This window comes from Sturnira hondurensis, unplaced genomic scaffold (genome assembly GCF_014824575.4).
Source record: "Sturnira hondurensis isolate 20B ecotype Veracruz unplaced genomic scaffold, ASM1482457v3 Scaffold0016617, whole genome shotgun sequence".
NCBI lineage: Eukaryota > Metazoa > Chordata > Mammalia > Chiroptera > Phyllostomidae > Sturnira > Sturnira hondurensis.
This window is the reverse complement of record NW_028089248.1, coordinates 1,542,707-1,567,871: the sequence shown is the minus strand read 5'-3', so window position 1 is coordinate 1,567,871 and position 25,165 is coordinate 1,542,707. Positions and strand designations below refer to the sequence as shown.

The 25,165-nt window shown below is 53.7% G+C and overlaps 2 protein-coding genes and 1 non-coding gene across 5 annotated transcripts in view; 1 reads left to right on the top strand and 2 right to left on the bottom strand.

The window, feature by feature from the left end:
- RBL2 (RB transcriptional corepressor like 2) overlaps positions 1–21,108 on the top strand; it is a 57,509-nt gene extending 36,401 nt beyond the window's left edge. For all 3 annotated transcript variants that reach the window (XM_037066310.1, XM_037066309.1, XM_037066311.1), the window contains exon 23: positions 20,832–21,108. The gene's annotated coding sequence lies outside the window, so the exon portion shown is untranslated. The remainder of the gene's footprint in view (positions 1–20,831) is intronic.
- AKTIP (AKT interacting protein) lies at positions 1,060–10,191 on the bottom strand. The gene is made up of 10 exons (XM_037066312.1): positions 10,069–10,191; positions 7,625–7,740; positions 6,043–6,248; positions 3,756–3,820; positions 3,575–3,675; positions 3,148–3,236; positions 2,973–3,071; positions 2,780–2,887; positions 1,994–2,054; positions 1,060–1,827 (listed from the first exon to the last, which is right to left on the bottom strand). Exons 2-10 carry the CDS (start codon positions 7,664–7,666, stop codon positions 1,720–1,722), a joined length of 879 nt encoding a protein of 292 aa, XP_036922207.1. The 5' UTR covers positions 7,667–7,740; positions 10,069–10,191; the 3' UTR covers positions 1,060–1,719.
- On the bottom strand, positions 4,936–5,098 carry LOC119001210 (small Cajal body-specific RNA 1). The gene has a single exon (XR_005069513.1).
- Positions 21,109–25,165: the final 4,057 nt, after the last annotated feature.

Below are 25,165 nucleotides of genomic sequence, written 5' to 3'. Positions count from 1 at the left end.
ACTCTCTGGCAAAGCTTTCACAGGTACTGTAGAGAACCAGCATGCTGACGTAGTGTACGAGGTCTCTGTTGACCTTGCTCCAGCAGAGAAATGTGTTTCAGTTCATTCCTACCTGTTTTGTGGTCTGCTCTGGCTCTCATGACAAGCAACACAAAGACTAGGTATTTTGTTCTAAAACACCGGGTAGAAGTGTGAGAAGTTTGCATTAACGAGGGAGCCCGGACTCCTGGCCCCCGTCCCTGTGTGCTGGTGCGGTGTGTGATGTGTGAGTGAGCGTGTGCGCGGAGTGGCACTTTGGGGCTGAGAAAGCATGACTCCGTAACCCAGGTGTCGCTGTGTATTGTGATGGCACTTTCTACAATGTGAACTTGATATCAAGTACAAAACTAGGCTAAACTCAGTATCTTCTTTGATGCTTTTGTACTTTTTTAAAACCATTAAGCGCCAGTAGCCACCTTTGGGGCATGTATTTTAAATTTTCCAGCCCCCCCAGCCCCCATTAATAGGGATCGGCTGGCTAAGTGAAGATTTTAAATCAAGTTGAATTAATGGAATTAATATTAAAAATTACAGCCTCTTTTAGGAGGTAGTTATCCAAAAGACATGTGTCTACTAAGGTGGTATGTTTTAAAGTCCCTTCGGGTGTGTTCCTGGCATTTTAAAAGAAGTTTAGGTTGGACAGTTTAGGTTTTCATGAGTACATAGTACCACTCATACAAATTAGAAAAGGTTATTTAACAGCTACTGAAATTATCTATATATACCTTTATTAGTCAGTATTGCTCCAGCAGTTTTTAAGTTGAACAAATAACCTTTTTAGGGAGAAAATTCAATTGTAAATTGAATCAGTATAAACAGAGTTACTAGGTAACTTCATATTTGCTCCAAGAGAAATATGGAACTTACACTGTTCAGTTAGAATAGTGTTCTGCAAAAATATTTATAAAACCTCTTCAGATATTTACTGCTACTGTAATTTTATATGAAAATAAGTGTATTTTTCAATAAAGCATTTATAAATTAATCTTTGTTATACTGAGAAAAGGGTAGTTTCCTGCATAAATGACAAAGAACCATCATTTGTTGGTTTATTTTGTCTCTACAAAACACATTAGTCATTCATTGCTTAAATATTTGACTTCATTAGAAACCGTTTTAACACTTTTTCTCCCTCCTGCCACAAAAATACAGTAAGTAATTTGCTTTAAAAAACAACAACAACAAACAATATGAACAAAACGTTCTGGACTCTTCTCACCCACCTAAGGCGCACCTCAGTGACAGCAGCTTGTAAAGCAGCAAGACAGCAGACTGAGGTTCAAATGATCTTGCACGTCAGAGTGCCAGTGAGCTCGGGACCCTGCTTCCCCTCCTCCCCCTAACATGCACAGCTGAAACCGCTGACTGGAACGTCATTAGATAGTGCTAAACTCTGTCTACCCTATTAGTTTTAAATGAATGCCACTTACCTTTACATTCAGAAAAATACTTAAGCCTCAATGTCCCCAAGAATTTGGAGTACTGAACTATTCACCACCCTAAGACACTTCTGACAGAAGTAACGCGTTACTGGAGCGGTCTCTAAAACTTGCCGTTAGAACTAAGCGCACACAGACCACACCGGTGTCAGTCCCCGTTCACAGTTTACTCTGCAGCAGTCCTGGCCGCAGGTCGGCTGGGGCCGCAGGCAAGTGCACGGTGCAGCCGACTCTCCAGCGCCTAAGTCGCTCCTGTTTTCTCTTCTTTACTGAAAGGTTGTACTGAGCCAGGCTTTACCCATGACAGGCCAGCAACGTGAACACTTTTATTGTGCTGTTCTTCAGGCTTCTAGGCACAATCAAAACAAACATCAGAAAGTGACTGATGGTGAGATTCCAGCCCTGTACAAGCGTGTTTCCCCAAAAGTTGTTTGTACAGAATGAGAACTCCCCAGTGAAGACACTTTAGAAAGCAAGTAGTGAGTTAACCATTTCAAAACCGGTTATCTACTTACTTTCTGGGTCAGCATCTTCTCTCTGGCTTCGTTGTGTACAGCAGGATTCCATGGAGAAAAGCTTAAGGAAGAGGAAGATTAAAAAACCCCTTGGCTTATTAAATTTGTGCAGCATCTATTTTTCAGTAGTTAGGTCTTATTGTGGCAACTGTCTTACTAACATTTTAGGATTTAGAGACTGGTCTTTGATCAGGTGTAAGTTGCAGACGTTACCTGTCTCCTCACATAACTGTCCTTCAGGGGGCGCCCTCCGTGGGAGAGCTTGTTCCAGCTGCACTACCCCTGGAGGTGCTGCTGTTTAAAATGGAGCAAGGGAGGCAGAGGAAGACTAAGGGACTGCTCCCGGCCACTGCAGCTGGCACGAGCCGACTAGTCTCCGCACTGCCCCTGACACTCGCCCCGGGGCCAAGCGCCACAGCCCCACAGGAGCCTACTGCCCAGCTTCCTCCTGTCACCCGGGCTGCATGTCGAGGGGCTGTGGCCATTGTAGAGGGGCTCCAGCTAAAACTTCCACCTGCAAACGGAAGTCCTGACGCTTGGCAGAGCACTTTACCAGAACCCTGAGGAAACCGCTGTCCCTAAGTAGCCTGCTATCTGGCACAGTGGGCCAGTCCACATAAAGCTTTCTGTTCATGGGGAGAGCCCCCGAGAGCTGTTAGAGGTCTCGCCGGCAGGCAGTGCTGCAGGCTGACGGACTGCGTGCTTTCCCCTTAAAGCCCCACTTCAGACCAGAGCGTGCAGCACAGCACTGCAGAGGGCGATGTCTGTCGGAAACGGGCCACTTACCTAATGGCATAGGGGTCTTCTATTTTGGGCTGCTCAAACAGCTGGGCCGTGCCCGCCTTGACGCTGTCCACCACTTTACTTTTAAACAGGTGAACATCTTTTTCATACCTGTGTTTAAAAATCAGAACGTTACTACCATGATCTACTTAGCTGCTCTTTCAAATGGATCTTAAGTAACGGAGCAAAGGCGTACAGGACGGCAGCCTCGGGGTTGAGGGGGCTCGCCGTGTCGATCTTGTAGAACACCCTCCTCGCGTACATCAGGACCTGCCAGAGGTGGTTGTAGCTCCGCCTGCAGGGAGACGGGGCGCGTTGCCGAGGCGTCCTCTCACTGACTGCGGTCACTGGAGGAGCCCCTCAGTACTAACCTCCATCTGGCAAACGCTCTCTTCACGTCCAGTTCCCCCGAGGTGGGGTCCACCAGTGGGTGAAAGACAGGAATGTCGAACACCAAGCGCTGTGGGGGGGAGAGGCGTGCTTTTTCCCGGAGCAGTGGAGGGCACGGACCCGTGCAGACAGCAGTGGGGAGGGCCTTGGGACGCGGCTGTCCCCCGGTCAGGGAGCTGCCTGGAGAGCGAGACTGAACTGCGTCCCCACGTCCCTACGGCGTTTACGTTCGCAGTGGGGTACGCAGAAGCTCCTGGCGGAGGCCGCAGCACCAGTGGCACAACCAGGCCCAGTAGTCCCCCAGGAGACTGCGCGGTAGACAGACACTTAGGGAACAAACCACGACAGTGGTCAGTTCGGGAAAGAACGAGAGAGCTGTAAGGCCCTGTGAGCGTGGCTCCTCCTTACCGGACAGTCACCGTCGGGGTAGTTGTCGGGGATGTAAACGGTGAATTTGAACACGCCGTCTTGGTAAAGCCCGTGCCGTATGAAGATCACTCCGAACCACACTGCAGGGAACAGAGAGCGGTCAGGGCCCGTCTGCGTCAGGGAAGCGACCGCTGCGACCGGCATCAGGGGCGGTGCTTACTCAGTGCCGAGCGGTAGGACGGCTGCACGTAGACGCCAGGGAGCCGCTGCTTCACAACCAAGGTGCTGAAACAGAGGCAGCAGAACAGAGAAACGCAGGCCTGTAAACGGCACAGGCCAGGCCACCACACTCATTTCCTGAGAGGCGGGACAGCCCCGAGGGGGGCGGCTGCTGCCCTAACGTGACAAGCTGAGCCATCACAGCCTCTCAGGTGGCCTGACTGCCACCCCTCTCCTGGCCTCACCACCAAGGGCCTCAGGTTAAGAAATTCAAGCCAACAGGGACACACACAGAATCAGGTTTTCCTCCCAGAAACCCCCTCCCCAAAACATCATCGTGGAAACCAACCTGGAGGTAGTTCAGAACAATGCAACCTGATTTAAGTTCTGGATGTTAGGTTTGAGGCAAATGAGGGTATTGGTAGTTACTGCTTTTTGTGACTGGGGAGAACAGAGCCCCCCCCATGCGCGCGCACACACACCGAAGCCATTTGAAACACAACTATAGGTAATTAAGAATGAAATGCTCTCACTCAGGTGTCCAGCCCTTCAGTTAGATCACCCCCCAGGCGGCAGAAGGCCACGTTTCACTTTGTTTGCAGTGCTGACGGTGAAGGTGGGCACCAGAGGAGGCACGGGTGCAGCTCTGTTCCTAACTCTACCCCTCGCTGTAGACACCTGCGCCCTGGGCCCGGGTGTGGGAAGCAGTGGGTGCTGAGACTGGGAAGACCATGACAGACCAATGAAGGCTGCACTGGCTCTTTGGGGACCTGGGCACCCACCCACGGCCATGCTGCGTTGCTCTAGCAGCTGAGCCACTGGGCTGAGCCAGGCCAGGACCAGACCTTGGAAAGAACAATGTCAGTCTAGGGCCCTGGAACACACCAACCTGCCAATCCTGAATTTTAATTGAGAAGTAGCTTATTGGCCCTTAGTTGATAGTTTCTATGACCTATTTGCCATCACTTATTTTTAATCACGTTGAAGTGGTTACCCCATTTTGAAGGCCCTAAATTCGGCACATCGACAGCAGCAGGCTCGGCGGATGTATTTATAAAGGGCCCACCGCCCCCACTGCTGACAGCCCTTTAGGCTGGAGCCTCAGCCCCGTACGGCACTAGTGCAGGGACAGAGGGCTCAGGGTGCCTTTAAAAGCTGCGGGTCCAAGGGGTTATTTTTCCAGTTGCGCCACTGAGCTCTAACTCGGTGTGTCTTTACCCCTGGGCTTAAAAGGCTTGCGACTCAGGCTTCAGCACCGCCCCTGGTAAGCACTAAACCGTCACAGCACATAGCAAGCCTTTGACACAAAGCTAGGACGTCGATTGCTGGATTAGTATCAAGCTGTGTACAAAGGAATTTTAACTAATTGAAATTCAGAATGTGCCACACTTCCAGCCCTTGTAACAGATTAATTAAATCAAATGCCATCGGCACTCCGTCATTCTTGGAGCCCGGGGAGGCCAGGTGCCCTGTCATCACGACCAGCACTCTGCAGGCGTGCTCCTTGCCCTCTGAAGACACGTGCCGCTGTGCTCCAGTTGTGGCTTCTGTGACCAGTCAGCTTCTTCCTACACGGAGCCCTCATCTGTATGACACCCCTATAATCACCTAATTCGGCCTTGGGGGGTCCTATAGAGTAAGTCAGATCGGATCCCCTATCTAATGACTGTCTTTCAGGTGTATAAAGTCCCCCAGCTCTGGTCCCCCCCATTACTGACTCCTAAGATCTGGCTTTTTGACCTCTGCCTACTGGGACCACCCCCTCAGTCTGTCAGGAGGCCTCTTACAATGATGACCCCCAGAAAGGAGGCCACCAGAAAGGAGTACAAGCCTCCAGCTGGGTCTGCCTCAAGGGAGAAGAGACCACCACCCTCCCACTGTCCTGTCCTCCATGACCCCCTCTTCAGGAGGCGGAGTCCTCACTCCACAGAAAGTAAGGTCTTGCCCTGTACTGTGTTTATCTCACTCTGTCCCTCCTCTTGCTGTCCAGACAGACACAGAAATTGAAGCACACATTTGCCTTTAAATATTTACCCAAGCTCTGAATAAGAATCATTACATTTACTAGAGGATATTTAAAAACGCTACTTAGACTTCAGCTAAGAAAAATGATGTTGCCGGTGATAGCCTCCATCTTTCTATCAACATCAAGGCTGGATGGGTGTGAGTCTGAGCTTTAAGATTGAGTGGCTGCGGTTTGCTGAGTCTAGTCCATCAAAACAACTTCCATTCTTTACCTTCAAGAGGCATTCGAAGTCTGAGGGAGGGAGAGTTTGTTAAGAACTTACAACTCGGCAAGGAGTGAGTACTCCAGGTAGAAGGGTCCGTAGGAGGCATGTGTGCCATTGGCGGACTGCGCTGCCGGGGCGGGGGGTGTTGGCTTCGTTATGGGCAGGGCATTTTTAGGGATGGAAGGCAGCTGTTTCTTGGGAGCAGTGCGCGGAGGACTGGTTTTCCCGTCCCCTGTCGGTGTCTTCTCGTCTCCATCAGATCGCTGTTCAAGAGGAAGTGGCGAGAACACTTGTTAGGGTGACTCTTCTTCAGTCACAACAGTATGTGAGATCTTGGTCTTTGACCTAAAAGCTGGAATTACTCTGTTCAAGGCTATTCCAGCACCATGATCGAGATGACTGGAAAGGCCTTCCAGCAGGAGGGTCATCATAAAGAGTAGAATAAACCCAAGCAAGACTAAAGCATTAGAAAATTCTTGTTAGCTGCATCCTATACAGACAAAGCCAACGTTTACAAGATTTAAGTGAAAGAAAGAAGTCGTCTCTCCCAGTGGCCCCCAAAAGGGCAAGGGGTTAGTAAACAATTAGACAACTGGGCAGTTAGACGCTGTAGGAGGTCTGGTGCTGCGTGGCTCTGAATCAGTAGAGATGGCCCTGGCCGGTGCGGCTGCATGGGCTGGGCACTGTCCCACAAAGTGAAAGGTCCCAGGCTCCATTCCTGGTCAGGGCACATGCCTGGGCTTGTGGGCCGGGTCCCTGGTTGGGACCACAAGAGAGGCAACAAGTCTTCTGCACATCAGTGTTTCTCTCTTCCCCTTTCTCCCTCCCTTCCCCTCTCTCTAAATATAAATAAATAAAATTTTTAAAAACTTTTAAAAAATCAATGGAGATGACTGAAATTAGTCACTACTTAACAGCACCTGGGTTAGAAACAAAGAAGGAAGCTAGTGTCTCACTAGCAATGGGTCTAGTTTTGACCTTGTCCCTGATGGGTACGTTCCGACATTCCGACCCCCCTCCCCACACCAACTGTCACCCACAGCAGAGAGAAAGGTCTGAGTCCGGCTGGACTCCATCTGACCGCTGCGTCCCTGGCTCTGGTGCAGCACAGCCTATTTAGTCAGCTGCACTAAAAATGTATGTCCTGTGCATTAAAAAGGATGATCAACAGTGGTGTTCTTCTCACAGAGGTAGAATTACGGGTTATATTTGTTTTCTTGTCTACACGTGTTTGGCCTTCCTACAATGTATTATTTTTGCAATTAAAAAGCATTTTGTTCAGAAAAACCAGTGCCTTCTGGTCTGACTTGACCACATTGGACTGGCCTTTCCCAAGGCTTTTCTAACCGTAGAATCCTGCAGTTCAGTGAGAGCTACTATAGTAACAAATTTCACAGTTATGTAAATATCACCTGTCAAAACAGTCTTAGAATCATGATTACCAGAATGATTTCTATTTTAGATGGGATCTCAGTCTCAGAAACTAACTTTAATCAACAAAATGATTACTTCTCAAAAGTAAAACCTGAACTAGAAAAACAAAATAATCTTAAGATTACAGAGCCATCTCAGTATGAATTATTTTGACCTCTATTCTGATGCAAACTGTTTCCTCACTGAACCTATCAACTATACTTACTTTGCGTCCAGAACTTGCAGACATGCTCCAGAAAGGGTTCATAACGTGTCCTCCACACGAAAAAATTCAGTAGTCTCTGTGTCATCGAACTCTCCCGTCCCCCAAACTCACTTTCCCTGAAAATGAGATGGGAAACACAAACACCACCACCAAAGCTAAGACAACTAAAATAATTAAGAACTAACTCCAACACTCTCTGCAGAGATGCAGTACATTAGGTAACACACAGTTTTAAGAACCTAGGGGAAAAAGGGTTTTCAGAGATAGTCTCCTTCAATATCCTCTCTATCTTTTGACTCCAAATGCTTTCCCACCTTTAAGTGTCTACAGGATTGTGGGTGCCCAGGGCTTGGCCCAGATTCAGAATATTTAGTCACCCAGCTCAGCTCTGGTGCCGGGAATGCAGAAGATACGCACTGTAACGGCTGCCAGTAGCATAACATCCAGGCATTTGACTATGGGGAACACCAGGTTCAGAAGGCACTCTACCCACATAACACAGAAAACCGAGTGCTGTTCTCGGGGTGACAGGGAATTAAAGATCCATTTTTCAGTGTGTATTAAGTCAGTTCTCGTAAGTACAAAGCGATTCTGCCAGGAAGAAAAAGGAGGGGATGCAACAGAGGGGGCTAGTGGAGCCCTGGTGGGACCGTCCCTCCAAAACGGCCTTTCAGCTGCTTGAAGGGTGGAGGCTGCAGGCCTGGGCCCTCGGGGGTCTGCAGCCAGCACACACGACAGCCACAGAGGGCTGTCAGAGCTTTCACAAAGACAGAGCCTCCTCTAGAGCTTTCATCAGTGGGCGAGGAAGTATGTCTCTAAGGTCACAAGGTCAGCGGGTCATTTACTAAAAACACAAGGGAGAGAAGCCAAGGGAAGACGGCAGGCCCATCTGAGAACAGCACCTGTGCTCTGGCGGTGCCCCCACAAAGGGCTGAGTTCCTTCTCTGAATTCTGATTTGCACCAATCAGAATGCTGAAGGTGAAAAGTGTCAAAGGTTAGCAACATCTTAATACATTCGTAAGAAGTAAATCATTAGAGGATCATGTGCCAAATACTCCCCTAGTCAGCAAAAATGTGTTTTCTGACAAGCCTATGACCCCACAGAGGGTACAAGATCTCCCGTACCTGCCAGTGCCAATTACTGCTGCTTTGATGCCACCCAGTAATTAAACCAAAGGAATGAGGACTCCGGTTCTTCCCCGGACCTGTTGACTTACTTCCAGTAAATAGCAACTCAGTACTAAAAGTTTTCTTCACGTTTGCCTTTAAAGAGGGCAGTCATAGCATGAAAGTGCTTGGAACATCAAAAATGTGTCCTGTTTGGCTCACGGGAACACAGCACCCCACTGTCTTCCCAGACAGACCTGATTTCGCAGGGAGGACCCCCGTCCCCTTAGGACAGTGATCACCTCCATGTAAATTTACTGGGGTGGGCCAGTCACCTGTAAGGTCTCCTCCAATTCTAACGTAATGATTCCGTAACTTTACCTTCAAGAAATAAAAGTTGCCCCCAGTTCCTCCTATGTTTCAGCAGGAGATACTGTCTACAGCAACAACACAATCACCTGGAAATAACGACACCATTCATTAGCTGTCTAGTCTACCCAGGCGCGGTATGGCACCTTCCAACTGGAATGACATAAACGAAAGACATACGTCCTAGTCATTAGGAAACAATTTTAAAATTTCCGGTTAGGCCATACAACAAGAAGTCAGGATGTCGGACCTGTAGGAGTGATACATACATGGCATGAGCTAAAACTCAAAGACGGGTGCTGCTTTCCTCCTACGCGCCACAGTCCCTACATAGGCACTACCTTAATCCATCACCTGGAACAGCTGTAAATGCCACGATAAGAGACCACGGAACGGTGCCCAGAAAAAAGGAACAGCCCATGTTTGGCACGGCTCACTGGGGACAGTCAGACGGGCACCCAGGAACAGGGCGGAAACCCATCTCCGTGCACCCAGAGAATCTAGACAAACCTGTCTTGACATGAAGTAAGGCAGGGGCCATGTCCCGGCTTCATGGCTACCTTGAGATGGCCCGGGCCCTCAAGCCCCTGGGGGGCGGGTCTAAAGGTCTCCAAGGCTCGTCCCCCCCCCCCCCCCCCCCAAGTAGGGTGCAAGGACGGCGGGCACGGGGACAGAGCCAGAGAAGGCGGGACCTGGATAGGGCAGGCTAGTCGGCCCTCCTCCTTCTCGGGCCAATGCGGCCCAGCGCCCGGAGGGACAGACCCCAGAGCCCCCCCGCCGGTTGGAGCCCCACCTCCGATGCAGGCGCAGCAGGTGCCCAGCCCCGCCCCGCGCCCCCCCCCCCGCCCCCAATGTACCAGCGCGACTGCCATCGCTATGGTGGCAAAAGCACCCAGCAGGGCAGAAAAATGCCGGCCGAGGACACTGGCGGCCCGATTTAAAGACTCCATGGCCCTCACAGACTTACCCGCCTGCCCGGCAGTGCACCTCACCTCAGTGCCTTCAATGCAGTGCTCCGGCCTGCTGAGCGCCGTCAGGGACCCACGGCATCCCGGCCGCAGCGCCAGCCCGGCCCCCCTGCCTGCTCCCCTCCACGCCCCGCCCTACGCTCCGACTCAAGATCCGCCCCCGGCCCCACACCCCTGGTTTCCGAGACTTCCGCCCAGCCTCCCGACGTCGAGTGGCTTCCGCACCTGTCTGTCAAGGACGTTTTTCCGGGGGCGTTGGGTAAACCACATTCCGCCCTGCCAATGAAATCGCCTCCGCTAGAGTGGGGCACCACTTGGCCCACCTCTTACGCAACAGCGCTCCGAGAATTGTCAAATCCGGAGTCTAAGCCGCACTGGACGGACAAGCGCACGTACATAATTGGTCACAGCGTCAGCCAGTCGCCATTGAGACCCGCCCACATATTTGTGTGTAGCTGCTGCAGCCATTCAGACAGGTGGTGACTGCGGGTTTTCCGAACCTGGGCCAGGGTGGGGCTTAGCTCGGGGTTCAAGTCCCCGCGAGAGACTTGTGGGCCTGTGGTGCGTGGGACCGTCCCGGTCTACCGGATACTTGACTGCTCCTGGCAGCGTCACCAGGCCCCTGACCCCCACGTCGACTGGGAACTAGAGGGTGTGTCAAGTGCGGAGAACCCGGAAGACGGCTCTACGTAATATCGAGGAACACCGGTTTTGTACGTCACCGAGTAGAGAGGCTTGGAGGCCAATGATGGGAACCAAACTCCCAAGTCATCCCGCGAGAGTCATCCTGCCAAAGGAGCTTTGAAAAATGTATGTGTGGACCCTGAGAAAGAAGACATGCAGTAAAAAAGGGCTGCTGGCAGCTGACTGGACTCAAATGTGCACAGGGACCCCTCAACCCAAACCGCACTTCAGGGAGAAGCCTGGACTGAACTGCGTTCCTGCGCCGTGTTCCTGCCCTCTGAGTAGGCGCTTATAAAGGAGGTTCTGAACCTACTTCAGCCATCGCCAATGACTCCGTTCTGACCAATCAGAACAGTACCTTTTGAACCAATCAAACTAAGGATCAGGAGTCCTCATTTGCATGAAGATAGACCAGTCAGGGACCATGGGTGGGGAAAAGTATTTACCATATTTTGCTGTGTATGATGCAGACCCACGTGTTTGTGTGCATTATTACATGGGATTATTATACCCATGGTATGTAGTAATTATATCCCTGTATAACACACATCCTTATTTTCAAAAATCTGGGCAAATAGAGTTCGCATTGTACACTACAAAATATGGTATATAGGTCAGTTCCTCTCTGTCAGAGACGGAATGAGGAGGCATTTCACCACCTTGCCCCCCCCACCCCACCCCCAACCCCCGCGCTACCTTGCTTCTCCCAGCTCTGCAGTTTCACAATTGAGATGTTCCCTTTGCCACCAGATCCCAAACTGGGGATTCCTGTTGGCATTGAATTGGCACCAATGACCATTAGTTGATTCACATACCAGATCCAAAATTTGGGATGGGGTTAGGTAGGGCAGTGACGAGTACTAGGAATTTACATTTGTCACAAATTCTGGTGCGTATTCTAAAGTTTGAGAAGGCCTCCTATGGCACGCTAGCTTCTGATCCTTTTGTCATTTTTATTTATTTCTACCTCTCAAGCCTCTGGAACGCCTTTTCCAGCTCCAACACTGCTCGAAAAGCTTTCCACCAACTCAAGAGCCGTTGCAGACTGGGTCAGGCCTAAACTCAGCCCCACCTCCGAGGCACACCCAAGGCCGACCTCATTCCCGTATTCCCCTCTCCCTCTGATCTCTTGGTCCCCAGGCTCATTCTGAGACTGCTGCCCTGGCTTTCACGCCGCTGAGTTTTTTCTTACAATGGCGCCTTCTCTTGGGAGGCCTGCCCAACCTCCACCAAACTCAGTGTCTCACACTCTGACTTGGTGTTTGTTCAGTTTTTTTGGTTGCTTTGGAAATTCTGGTAAAATGGCCTTCTTGTTAAATGGCAGGCAGCCAAACCCTCCTAATGTTAATCCCAAGGGTACGTTCTGAAGCCCAATTTCCTCCCCTCGCTGGAAACACTCCTAAACCACTTCCTTTTGTCCAGTTTGAATATACTTAGAAGCATAAGTCTCAGTGTAAAAGGCAAGCAAGAAATATTTTCTGTTGGCCACAGGTGGTCTTCCTTGGCACCTCTGGTTAGCAGGCGCATCACCCTCTCCAAAACTTTTTTCCATCTTTCTCCTCTGTTCTTGGCAATCTCACCCCTTCCCCAAGCTACACTGGGGACTCATATTTCTCCAGCTCAGACCTCTCCCCTGAGCTTCAGGTGCATGTATCCAACTGCCCACTAGGCCCTGATGCCTCAGACACATACCAGTTAGAACCCTTACAGCTTCGAATACCAGAAAACCCAACTTAAATCAAGTTACGTGACAAAGTGCTTTCATGGGGCAGGACAGGCCCCAGGGGTGGCACCCCTAGCTTTAGGCACTGCTTTACTTGGAGTCCCTGGGTGCATTTCTAGGTTGGTAGCAAGATGGCTGCTGCCATGTCACGCACACCCAGATGTGGCACTGTCAAACAAAAAGATCTTTTTCTTCCCATAGTCACTCTTGAAGAGCAGGAGGACCTTTCCCAGCAGCTCCCGAGACGCAATAACCATATATCAGTAACCATAAATGAGTCTCCACCCATAGTCAGTCAGGGGCAAGTGGACACTCTGCCATGCTTGGCTCGGGCTGATGAAGATTTACCCGGGACCCCTGGACTTCAGGCAGACGATTTGCATTTGGAAACAGTGACTTTGTGTGGAGAATAGGTCATAGGGCCACGAGAGGAGGAGAACGTTGGGGAAACCACTGCAGTAGTTCATCAAGAGATGACTGCACAAATCCGATGGTGGAGAGGGAGAGGCAAGTGACTTCCAGAGACAATTTGAGGTGGAATGGACAGGACTTGGCCATGGTTGAGATATGGGAGAGGGAGGTGAAGACAACAGGGGTATCATAGATGGCACCTAGATTTTTGGCCTGAGCTACTGGATGGATGATGAGGCCGTTCACTGGGATGAAACAGTAAACCACATGGACTACGGGAGGGTGGGAGAGGGGGACTAGTTGTTTGGGGTGTGTGATATTTGGGGTGTTTCTGTAAGTGCCGCTGCTTGGGTGCCTGATACCCATTGATCTCTTCTTCATTGCTGACAACCTCAACTTTTGCTGAGTCCCCTCCTTCAGTGGGTTCTGTCACTGTTAGATCGGAGACCAAAGGCCTTACCATGGCTATGGGCCCAGCTTAGCAAGGCCAGCACCTGTCTAGGCCCCTCTTGTCCCAGGCTCCAGCCACTGTTAATTCCTTGGAGGCTCGATGTGCTCCCATGTTGCCCTATCACTAGAGGGGGTCTTTGCACTTGACGTTTCCTTTGCCTGAAACATTCTTTTCATTCCCCCTCCCCCCCCCCCCAATTTCAGTGCAGATACCACTTCCTAAGAGCCCTTTTCTGTTTGCTTAGGAGATGGCTTCGTGTCTTTCTCCCGCACTACACTGGACGCTCCATGAGTTGGGAGCCATGTCTGTTTTGCTCTTTGTGGTTTCCCCAGTGTGCAGCCCAAGGCCTAGGTGTCGTGGGGATGTGGGAAATACTTGACAAAGGAGAGGCAGAAGCAATTTAAAGTATATTTAAGACACCGACCCACCTGCGTGGCCCCGGCTCTGCGTCAAGAAAGGTGCTCATTATGAGGGCGACCTATTCAAAGGGAAATGAATGAGGAGGCAGCGTGGAGGTACCGAACTCTTTAAGACCAAAATATAAAGCACTGAGAAAGAAAGCCAGCTGGTCCTAAACTTTACCTAGAAAACACTCTCAGTTGCTTCTTAGAATGACGCTCCTCATTCTAAGCTTTTGGAGCACGTGTGGTGTCCGCGTCTGAATAGATACTCGATCTCTCTGAGTATTCACCTCTGGCTCATTCCCAATCGCCAAAACCGTCACTGAATCCATTCTTCTTTTAGTTTCTGGGTCATCAACTGTACTAAGCAGATCACTGATTTACTACCAAAGGGAGGCCTTCACAGAAGGAAGGGGCAAAGTTACAGCGAGTTGAAATGTGTTTGCACTTCATGAGTGCACACACACACACACACGCGCCAGTGTCTTCATCTCTATCGTTTGCCCCTAAAGCCTGTTGTGAGAGGGAGGTTCCGAGACCGTGTGGGACCTGTCTCACCGAGTGCTGCTCAGGGCCCACGGGGTGATTACTCAGTGATGTTTAGGATGAGACCACAGTAGGCATTTAAGTTGTTTTAAGTGAATGAATTTAAGGGATCTTGAGTAATAGTTCTGTAGTTAACAATAGTCCTCAGGTATGGCTGAAGTCCTGCATTTCTGACAGTGATCAAAGTTTGAGAAACACTGTGGAGAAGGTAATGTGGCTTCTGTCCTGTCAACCTCCCCACTGATCCTTGCCGTTCGTTCTCGCTCATCAACATCTCCAGCGTGTGTCCACTTTTGGTCGTACCCCGTCTTCCCCCGTAACTCCTGGCCCTTGAGTGGATCAGCCAACAGGTGATTAGAGAGGTGAGGGTTGAAGTTTACAGAGCACAGCATTTCAAATCGAAGTCAGAGAAGCTGAGGGGCTGCGGTGAATATATTTACGCTGTAAGGAAAAGTAACCAATATATGACGTTGCAGCCCAGAGAGGGCCGGGAGAGAACTGATTTCCTTTTATAATCAAACAGCACTTTGAACGTGATGCAAAGCTACAGATAACGGCGGCTCCCTTAGCATGCAGATAACGATCCCACCGGCCGCAGGAACAATCTCCTCTTCAATTGCCCTTATCTTTGCAAGACCACCTCCCTCTGTGGTTTCAAAGCATTTGGAAAGACAGTAAAGACTTCAGGTTGGTTTTAGCTAGAGTGGCAGATTCAGAAAAAAAAGCCAGAGAGAGAAGGCAATAGTCACCCACTGATAAATAATTCAGGGCTCGCACTGTGCAGCCACAGACCCCTCCTTTCTCAGAGTAGGTAAATAGCGGTCTGTGAAAAGACTGGGTGTCTCAGCGAGTCGCAGAGTCTGCCACCCAAAGCAAATGACAGTCACTGTCATTTATCCCACCTTCTTGTTCTGAACATTTTCAGTGATATGAAAAAATAGAGTACAATGATACCATCCTACACTCGCCACCTGGGTCCAGCAATGCACAATGGTTTTGCCACGTTTCCTCTTCCCAATTTTTTTCCTCCCGAGTCACTTGCAAATTAGCTACAGTCAACATGACCTCTGTTCCCGAAAACTTCACTGTCTGCTAAGGACAAAGACACCCCTGGAACTCCAGTTCCATCACACTTGAGAAAATCCCCCGAGTTCCTAGCTCCACTGCATGTCAGCACCTATTTAAACTGCCCTAATTGTCACATCATAAAAAGAAGCTTTTACAGTTATTATCTTCCTAAACCGGGAGCCAGTCAAGTTTCACGGACTGCATCTGGTTGTTATGTCTCTTTAATCTGCTTATTCTAGAACAGTCCTCTCCCACCCCTGCCCCACATGGACTGTCTGAACAAACCAGGGTGTTTCGCATTCTGGATTTCTTGTGGTGTTGTGTAGCCTGATTCTCTATCCCTGTGTTCCCTGTAAACTGTGAGGTCTGAAGACTTGACTAGATTCGGCGTTTCCAGCAAGGTGCTTGATGGAGGAGGGGATTACGACTCCCTGAGCTACTGATGGAGTGGAACCGCATCCCAGTGACTGCACGTCACGGCTTGTGCTGACGGTCACTTGAATGTCTGCTCCGTGAACACTGTAACGGAATGCAGGCCCGACCGCCAGCCACCACAAAGCCAGCAGTCGAGAGGGGGGTGCTCTTGGAAAGTGGTTTATTTTTCAGGGCCGGCCACCGGGGAGATGGGGGGCTCACGTATTAGAGTCTGCACTTACAGAAACAAGGTCAAAAGAATGCTGGGGGCAGGTTCCGGTTCCCCGCCGTCAGGGCATTAGTGAATCCGTACGTTTTCCGGGGTGTTTTGGCTGTTCCTACTCCCCACTCTGGAGGCCGACTTGCGACCTGCCCTTGGGACCACTGCCGGGCGGGGACACGCGAGTGCACTAGGTGGCAAGGAGACATGTTCGCAGGACACTAGGTGGCAAGCTGTGGCTGCCGTGCAGGGGGCTGCAGAACCCCAGGACCTTTGCTTCTTCGGGTCAGCCTAACACCTGCTGCCCCCCCCGCCCCCCGTGGCCAGGCCCAGGCCTCAGGGCCCCAAAATGGTGCATGTCAACTTTGACAATGTTCGTGCGCTCCCTCTCTCTCCATCACTTGAAGGAGCATTAAAGCCAGGTGCACTGTCACACTCCCTGGGAATGTGACTGGGCAAGGGTGACAGCAGAGACAGGCAGCAGTTTCTCCTGACACCATCTGTATGGCACTTTCCTTTCAGTAGCGGCATAAAGACAAACCTCTCGCCCCCCCGCCCCACCCCCCAGAGGCTCCAAGCAGAGAAGGCACAGGGAGTTTAAATAACTCAAGGTGAGTCCACTGTAACCCCTGCTAGTGGGTGGTCGAGTGCCCTCTTGTGGGCAGTGGGAAGAATGCATGCAGCAAAGCAGAAATTAAACTTTCTCAGAGAATATATGGACATTTATTATTTTTTTTATTTACTTACTTTTAGAGACGAGAAGGAAGGGAGAAAGAGGGAAACATTAATGTACAAGAGATTTGGTTGCCTCTTGCACATGCCCAGCTGGGAACCTGGCCTGCAACCCAGGCATGTGCCCTGACGAGGAATTGAACCAGTGACCTTTTGGTTTGTAGGCTGCACTCAGTCCACTGAACCACACCAGTCAGGGCAGTGTATGGACGTTTTAAACAAGCCCGTGCTCTTAAAATGAGTCCGAATCTGCATTCCTGAAAACTCACTCCTGGAAGAGTTTTAGGTTTCTGTCAGACAAAGTGCTTAGCGGTCCCCAGCAGTGCTGAGCAGCCCTCAGGGTCCAGGAGCACAGAGGGGAGCGGTGCCCCCAGGAGAAACACTGTCGCTGATCCTTTCATGTAAGACCCTTACACACCCTCCAAGGGTCATCTCAGAAACCCTTCCCTCGGGCGGCCCCGCCCGTGAAGTTCACGTGCTTAACGCCCAGTCCCTCCATAGGTGTCTGTCTTGCACCCGGCTTCGCCTTCCACGGCTACATCCCTCCCGCCTCCATCAAAAGCAGAACTTGGAATCTTCATTCCCTAAAACGGAGACGACCCACGACCCTTCAGCCCTTCACACCCCAGAGGCTCCAAGGCCCAGTGGTGGTGTCTCCGGCCCTGGCCAGGAGCACAGGACGTGGTCTGGGGCGAGGAGGGACAGGAAGCCACTAGGAGAGGTTGCGGGCTGAGAGTGACAGGCGATGGCTGCACCCCTCCTGACTCCTCCCAGTTATCCGGCCCCACATATGCCCATGTGACTAGGGGTGAGGTTGACCAATGGGGACCTGGTGTCTGACCCGCTCGTGTGTGGGCAGAACTGCAGGGGGCAGTGTGCCTGGCAGCCCCTGCCTCCTGGTGACCCCGGTCCCTCCAGAGTTAGCCTGTTGCCAAGGGCCACTCGGGCAGCCCCTCAGGAAAAATGCTCCTGCTGGAAGGCGGTGAGCGCAGGCCAGGAGCCCTCTGGGGTCAGAGGGGGAAGTCCAGCTTCTGAGAGGGTTGGGAGAAGACCACAGCCCAGACCACCTGCCACCCACACCTTCCCCACTGAGGCTGCGTTTCCTGCCTCAAGAAACGGGTCTTTCTGCCCTAAGTCACACAGCACGGGGTGGAGGGGGAGCAGGCGAGGCCTCGTCTGCCAATGTGATTAACTCTCAGCCAGTTTTCAACAGGAAACGGGCTGATTAGAGGGTGTGTTGCTATGCTTCCCTGGCAGTGAAATGCAAGGTCACACATGGGGAGGAAGGGGAGCAGGGGATTGTACCGAAAAACAGATGATCCCAAGGCGTTCATATGCCTCCACTATGACCACCACGACCTCTGACCTCTCACCTGGACAAGACTGCCAGCCTCCCCTTAGTCTGTTCTTTACACGACAGTGAGAGTGAGCACAGTAAGCCCCAATTCAAGGCGTGCTCTGCTCTGCTTGGCCCCTCCGATGGTGCCCATCTCATGCAGACTAAATAAGGCAATAAGATCCGTGGTGACCTAGCTGCTGCCACCCACCCACCCGTCCACACTCCCTCCCTGACTTCATCCTCTGGGACATTTCTTCTCCTCACTCCACTTTAGCCTCCAAGGACTGCGCAGCTCCTGGAACATTCCAGGCATGCTCCTGCCTCAGGACCTTTGCACTTGCTGTTCCCTTGGCCTGGGACCCCTCCCCGGCATTCACTCTCTCGCCGCTTCAGCCTTTCCCCATCAATACGCAGTATCGGTTACACTGCGGGCTTCCTATGCCCACACAGGACGAGTGGCATGGCTAGTTTCTTCTCAGACGTGGCGGAGAAATCTGCTCAGTCTCCGCGGATACCAAAACACTTGCAATTGCCAAAACACAGTTATTTTTGCAACCCATGTATTTCATTTTAAAATGATAATATGGTTAGCTAGCCAAGACACAATTGTGAGTGACTGGGTTTTTTTCATTGTAGGATCTCACCATACTGGGGACTAGAAATTGCTACGTTAACAGTAAAATTTCCATGGCCACATATGCGGCAAACGTAGTTCTGTGATTTCTCTTATTTTATGTTCTATAGTTTCCTTTAAAAAACCCTATTGGGGTGTGATTTGACAGAGAAAAGGCTATACCTAGTTAATGTGTACAAGTTGAGTTTGGAGATAAGTATGCGCCCGTGACACCGGCATCATAGCCCAGGCCATAAACATACCCGTTGCCCCAAAATTCCCCTCCCACACCACTTTTCATGGTACGCACACTTCCCGTAAGATCTGCCCCGTTAGCAGATGTGTGCATGTGCAGATCTGTACTCAGAACCGCACTATGTTGCTGGCTGCAGGCGCTGGGCCGCCCAGGGCCCTGCAGGGTGCTGTGGTCTTGGCCAGCAGACTCTGTGCCCTTGGCCAAGACCTCCCGCTGCCCTCTCCCCAACCCCTGGAAACCAGCCATCTACTCTCTGCTTCTGAGAGTCTCGAGCTGAGCCATTTCAGATTCCGAGTGGCATAAACTTTCGCCAGTTCGGGCTCGCTGCACTCAGCATGGCTTCCAGGGTCCATGCCTCAACCCCAGCTCTGAGAGAGACCCAGGACTGGCCAATCAGAAGCTTCCATTTCCTTCTACGCTGTACTGCCCCATTGGGTCAAGGGCTGCCACGTGATACAAATTAGCCTAAGGAGTCTGCACCCTGGAGTGTCTGCCTCTGGCAGAAGTCTTAGGGCCGAGAGACTGGGGTGACTCCTCCTGGACATCACCTCCGGGGAGACCAAGTTCTTCCTCTCTCCCCGGGCAGCCCGCTCCCAGCAGGCCAGGCCTCCAACACGTCAGCGGGCTGGGGCGGGGGCGGGGGGGGGGGTGCCGGGACCACCACTTCACAGCATCACAGATGCCAAGAAAACAGGGAACAATCCCATGAAAAGCCAAGCTCTCCACAGTCGCTACCTCTCCACGGGGAAAACTGGGCCCCTGCAGGTGTCTGCGTGGATTCTGTGGCCCACCTTTGCCCACAATGTGTTGGACGTGCTAACAGAACTCCCTAAGCCAGGGGCTCAAGGCCGGTGAGCAGGAGGGAAGGTGAATGTGCGACTCGAGCCAAGTGGGAGCCCACGACCGACCCAGCACCTCTGATGTGCCGTGGCCGGGCTGCGCGCCTGCCTGCTTATGGCGCTCTCGCAACTGCACAGGCCAGGGCGCCATGGCCAACGGTGGCCCCCAGGCTCCCGGTTGGCAGACCCTGCCCAGCAGCCCCAAGACCGCGTGCGCCTATGAGCAATTCTGGGCAATTTACCAGTCTCTCCGTGTTTGGGCGGTGGAACCGAGGAAAGAAACCTAGAAACACGGAGGATGTCCTTTCCTGTGAGGGCTAAAGAGTAGGTGCATGTAGCGTTGGACTTCGGAGAGCTTGCCGTGCGGTCAGGAGCGTGGCAGGCCCTTGGATGGCCCTGCCGGGCTCTGCCAGGGGGACAAGAGGCGCCGGAGGTGCACGCTGCTGTGGCCCCTTGAACGCTCTGACACGTGAAGTTTGACTGAAGTTTGACTGGTGAGAAACCCAGCGCAGGAAAGAGGCCTGTTTTTGATAAGAAGACACTCACCCCTCCAGTCCCTTTGGTTTGGGGGGCAGCCCCCGAAGGCGCCAGGGGCCTCTTGTTTACTCAGGAGAAGGACCACGTGTGGCCATTGTCACTGGGCACCCGCGATCCCGCGGCCCAAGCGCCGTCGTGGGCACTTGCAACACGACTCACAAAAGCGGGAGCACAGCCCGTCCCAGGGTGAGGATGTGAGACACGTGCTCGGCGAGCCACGCTGCCCAGTGGGTCACCCAGTGGGGGAGGGAAAGACAGGGACGGGGTCAAAGGAGCTGAAATAGGGTGTGACCAACCCACCCACCGTGGCCCTGAAACCCAGGGTCCTATGATTCGGACTGGAACCGCAGACTGCGAACGGCCACTTTCTGGCCTCCTCTCTCTCTCGCAGGCCCCACTGCCCAGCCCTGCTCCCTCACGTGAGGGTCTGACCCGGCGCAGAAGGCAGCAGCCAGGTTTGGACGGAGGGCCAGGGGTTCGCACCCCAGGCAGGCTAACAATAACATCTCAATCTGAATTATGTTTCAGCTCCTGAACCTAAGACGGATGATGCCTGGCCACTGCTCCTTGAAACCAGTTCTGGCCATGGAAACTGACCTCGGAATTCTTTCTCCTTAAGCCCCAAAGAAATGATTCTTACCCTTTGCTCACCCCTGACCAATCAGCTCCCAGCACGACCCCCAACCCCTACCCGTGTGCTTCTGTAACCCACAGGCCATGGAGGCTGTTCTTCCAGAGCTTGGGCTGGCCCACCTCCTGACTGGCCGATTCTAATAAACTGATCAATGCTTTTCTTTACTGCAAACCCGACTCTCATGCATTTTTGGCGTAGCCTGATCCCCGGGGTCTGGCACCATCTCAAAGGGCAGAGGGCCATGAACGCTTCCTGGGAGACTCGGGCTCCGCTGTGGCTTTGGCTGGGCCGCATTCACTTCGCAGCCTCTGGCGGGGCGGGTGCTGTAGGCACACGGTGCCCCTGGCACATGCAGAGGCTTGACCTGGGTTAGGCCGACCTTGTGCTGTGGCTCTACCCCGTCCGGTTCCTGGAGCCCGATGCATGTCCTCATGCCCCCACACTTTCAGGAACCCCACAGGGGGGGCAGTTCATGCCTCGCCTTCCCCCTTGGTGACACCTTTCATGAGAGGGTACAGCCACCTCCCTCGCATGGGTCACCACTCGGGTCTCCCCACCCAGTCCTGCGAGCCCCTCCCCTCCCCAGTTCCAGCCACACTGGGAGGGCCCCCGCCAAGACGGCCTCAGAGAAGGCCTCTGCCTCCGCCGCAAAGTCTTTCTGCTCCTGGGACAGGCAGGAAAGGAGCCCCAGGGGGAGGGGCTGCAGGCGTGGCTCCTCTGGACGCGGGGCGGGGCACTGCTCCGCAGGAAGGGCCTCAGCCTCCCCACCCGGTTCCCTGCACCCTTCCCGCTCTCGGCTCGGACTCTAACAAGCTCAGCCGGGAAGCACTCGACAGGTAAAGGGGTGCAATCCCCCAAGTTCCCAGGAGGCCTGAGGGCCTGGAGAGGCCGCGTGGGGTTTCCGGCCTCACTGCTGGTTAGCCGCCAGCTGGTGGGCTGCGTGGAGAGCAGGCAGTGAGGCCTGAGTGTGCGTGCACACGCGTGCGTGTGTGCGGGGGCACGGGTGGAAAGGGGCTGAGAGGGTGGGAGGGGCTGAGAGGGTGGGAGGGGCCCGGGAGCCTCAGAGACAGACTCGGCTTCCACGGTTCACCCCCGAGAGTGTTCTGGACTGCACAGGTGGGACCGAAGATGAATGGATTGGCCAGGCGAGTAAACCTGGATTAAAGACTTTCTGAAAAATCAATGTGGAAGAGAATATTTGGGTAATAAAATATGGTCAGCTGTGTGGGACGGCGTGAAGAAATCGATGCCTGCAAGCCTGGCAGGTGATTTCTGACCTACGGCTGCCCTGGCCTCCGGGCCGGGGCAGGTGTCTCGGTGATTGCACCGTGGGATGAGGCCAGGCCAGAACCCACGGCGCTGAAGATGATGTTTCTCCCACTGAAACTGAATTTCTTTGCTGACCAACCAAGACCAAGGTAATTTCAGAATTTTAAGGATGGCGAGACATCATAAAATCGTTGACACTTTTCTCGCCGCCCTGACATTGGACGTGGGACCTGCTGGGAAATAAGAAACGGGCCCCTCGGTCCCCAGGCAGGACGTTCCCACCACAGACGCGGGCGGCCGATGTTCAGAGGCCCTGCTTTCCCGGCGACCGGAGCCTCAGGAGCAGAGGGGAAGGGAGGGCCCTGAGAGCAACGTGGCGAGTCCGAGGGCTTCCCTCCTCTTCCGTGGCCTTGCTACGTGCAGGACCCAGAGGAGTTAAAGAGAAGCGGCTTTGGCACCAGAATGAATCAACCTCCAAAGGAGACCCAGCCCACTGTGGAGATAAATGAAGACCTGGAACCCAGGCAGGAAGGGGAGGTGGGGTGGGGGTGCGGTCGGCCCGGAGGCACTGTGAGCCGAAGGACCCAGAAAGGGCCACGCAGCAGCCAGGGTGATCTTTCTAATTTTGTAAATGTATTTATTTTAGAGAGTTGGGAAGGGGAGAGAGAGAGGAAGAGAAACACTGTGAAATCCGAACGAGAAGGGGAACAACTCCTAACCGGCCCCTTGGCCAGTTTCCCCACACGTCCCTGGCCTCAGCCCGGGGACCTCCTCTCTTTCCTGTCCACATGCGCTCGCCGGGTGACCTCCTCCAGCCTCCGATGGCTCCCCATCTGAGTCTCCAGCCTGCCCTCTCCCCGAACTCCCACCTCCCGCCACCCACTGCTTACCCAACAGCTTCCCTGGACACGGTGGCCTCCAGCACTGTGACCACCTGCTGCGCCACACTCGTCTTCCACCGGCCGCCCCTGCCGTCAGTGGTCAGGACCTTGGGGTCACCCTAGCAAATCTGGGGCAGCCCCACTTCCACCCTATCCCAGATGCAGTCGCTTCTCACCACCCAACCTGCTCCCATGTGGCTCCCCGGATTCCTGTCGAGACTCACCAGTCGGTCCCTCACCGTCTGCCCTGCACACCCAGCCGACAGCGTCCTGTGAAAACCCGCTTCAGCCGGTCACTCCTGTGTTTAGCCACCCGGCTCCCTGCCATGGCCCCCCTCAGTCACTCCCAGCGCCTCTGCACTATTTGCCAAGACCCCACACGGCCTCTAGGCCGGGCCACCAGCCGTGCTCCCCTTGCTTGCGCGGCTGCAGCGAACAAACAGGGCGCTCTACTTGTGTGTTGGTCGGGTGCCGGGTCAGCCTCCCTCCCTCTGTCGTCTGCCCGGCAAGGCAGGGGTCTGGCCCTGGCACTGAGAGCAGGCCCCGCGCTGGGCAGAGGCTCCGTGTGTTCGTTGTTGAATGAGTGACTCACGGGCCTGTCGGCGCCCTGGGCAGCGGTCGGGCGGGTCTGGGGTGTGCGTTACACCCGTCTGTTGTTCTCAGAGGCCGTGGTGATGGGTTTGAACGGCACCTCTGCTCATCTCGCCATTTGCCTGCCCATGACACCAGGTGCAGGCTGTGACTCACCCACAAAGACACGCCACCTGAGACGTGCTCGGCGGGACGGAGGGACTGGACTAAGGGTGGGCGGGGCGGGCTTGGACTAGAAGCTCCTTGAAGTGTGATGTGCCCCCCACTCCTCACCCCAGCTCAAGAGGTCTGCGACCTGTAGAAGAAGCTCCAGCCTCTCGGCTGTGGCAAAGGGGGGTAAGGATGGGGCAGTGGAGAAGCCACCCATACACCCCCTGTCCTGCCAGGGACGGCTGTTCCCACACCTGCCCAGCGCCCACGCCGGCTCTGCTGTCAGAGCTTGGGCCACAGCCTGTGGGCTCGAGTGAGCACCTAAGACAGAGTGAGTTCAGAGTCCAGGCCTTTGAGTTGTTGAGAGGAGGGGATCAGCTACGAGGAGGAGGAGTGGGCGGCGGGACTTGAATGCTCCCCATCGCTCTGCAGTGTGAGTGGAAACCTGCAGACCCCTTTCTCGTGTCATGGTAGCGGCGAGGGGGTCCGTCTGGGGCCGCCGGCTGAGCAGGGCCAGGTGCTGGCAGGCGGCGGCAAACCAGGAAACCGGCCAGGGTGACTGACTGGGGTCATGACCTCAGTGCTCCCTGGGGCTGGTCTGCAGCTGCCCCGCACCCCCAACACTGGAGCCTCTAGGAGGGCAAAGCCCAGGTCCTGGGGGCAGCCCGGCGAGGGCCGTGCTCCCAGAGGTGCTGACGGCCCCTGACGGCACCCGCTTGTTCTGGGGCCTCCTCTTGGCGAAGCCCCGTCTTTTCGCCACCCCCTGCCGCTTTGGGCTCACCCCGGACCGGCTCCATGAGCCTTCCTCATCCCTTCCCTTTGTGTCTCAGCATCGCCATCAGCAGCACGGGCGTGATGCCGACCCCACCCACCGAGCAGTTTCTCATGAAGCACCCCCTACGGGGGCTCGAGGGGCACAGGTGAGACTGGCAGCCAGGGGTCCGCTCCCCCTGAAGGTCACCCGGGGGTGCGCACATGCCTGCAGAGTGGGCAGGCCCCGATTCATGGCTGCCCCAGCGGGGCTCGGGCTCAGCCAGCAAGACGGAACACCCCAGTACTTCCCTCTCCTCCACGACACACAGGTCAGCCCCAAGTTTGTGGGGCAGCCCCAGGACCAACGCAGGGTTTCCCACGGAGCCTTTTCTGCTTGCGCCCCTGCATGCGCGTGAGGAGGCCCTGCGTGACCCCCCGCGGGTCCAGCCCCCATCCAGGGGAGCGAGGAGCGCTAATGCCCGGCACCCTCCGCCCCCCACAAATAGCCACCAGGGGCCCCTTTGACTTGCAGAGAAGTCGGGCCAGCCCTTGGAACGCGCTCGCTCCATGATGCCGAGTTTGAC

What these genes read in the sequence shown, in the direction of transcription:
- AKTIP (XM_037066312.1), bottom strand. Translation starts at nt 7,666, where the DNA reads ATGAACCCTTTCTGGAGCATGTCTGCAAGTTCTGGACGCAAA. An exon ending in CTGCAAGTTCTGGACGCAAA is followed by an intron (nt 6,249 to 7,624) that starts GTAAGTATAGTT and finishes CCTCTTGAACAG; the next exon opens with CGATCTGATGGAGACGAGAA. An exon ending in AGAAGATGCTGACCCAGAAA is followed by an intron (nt 1,828 to 1,993) that starts GTAAGTAGATAA and finishes GATTGTGCCTAG; the next exon opens with AAGCCTGAAGAACAGCACAA.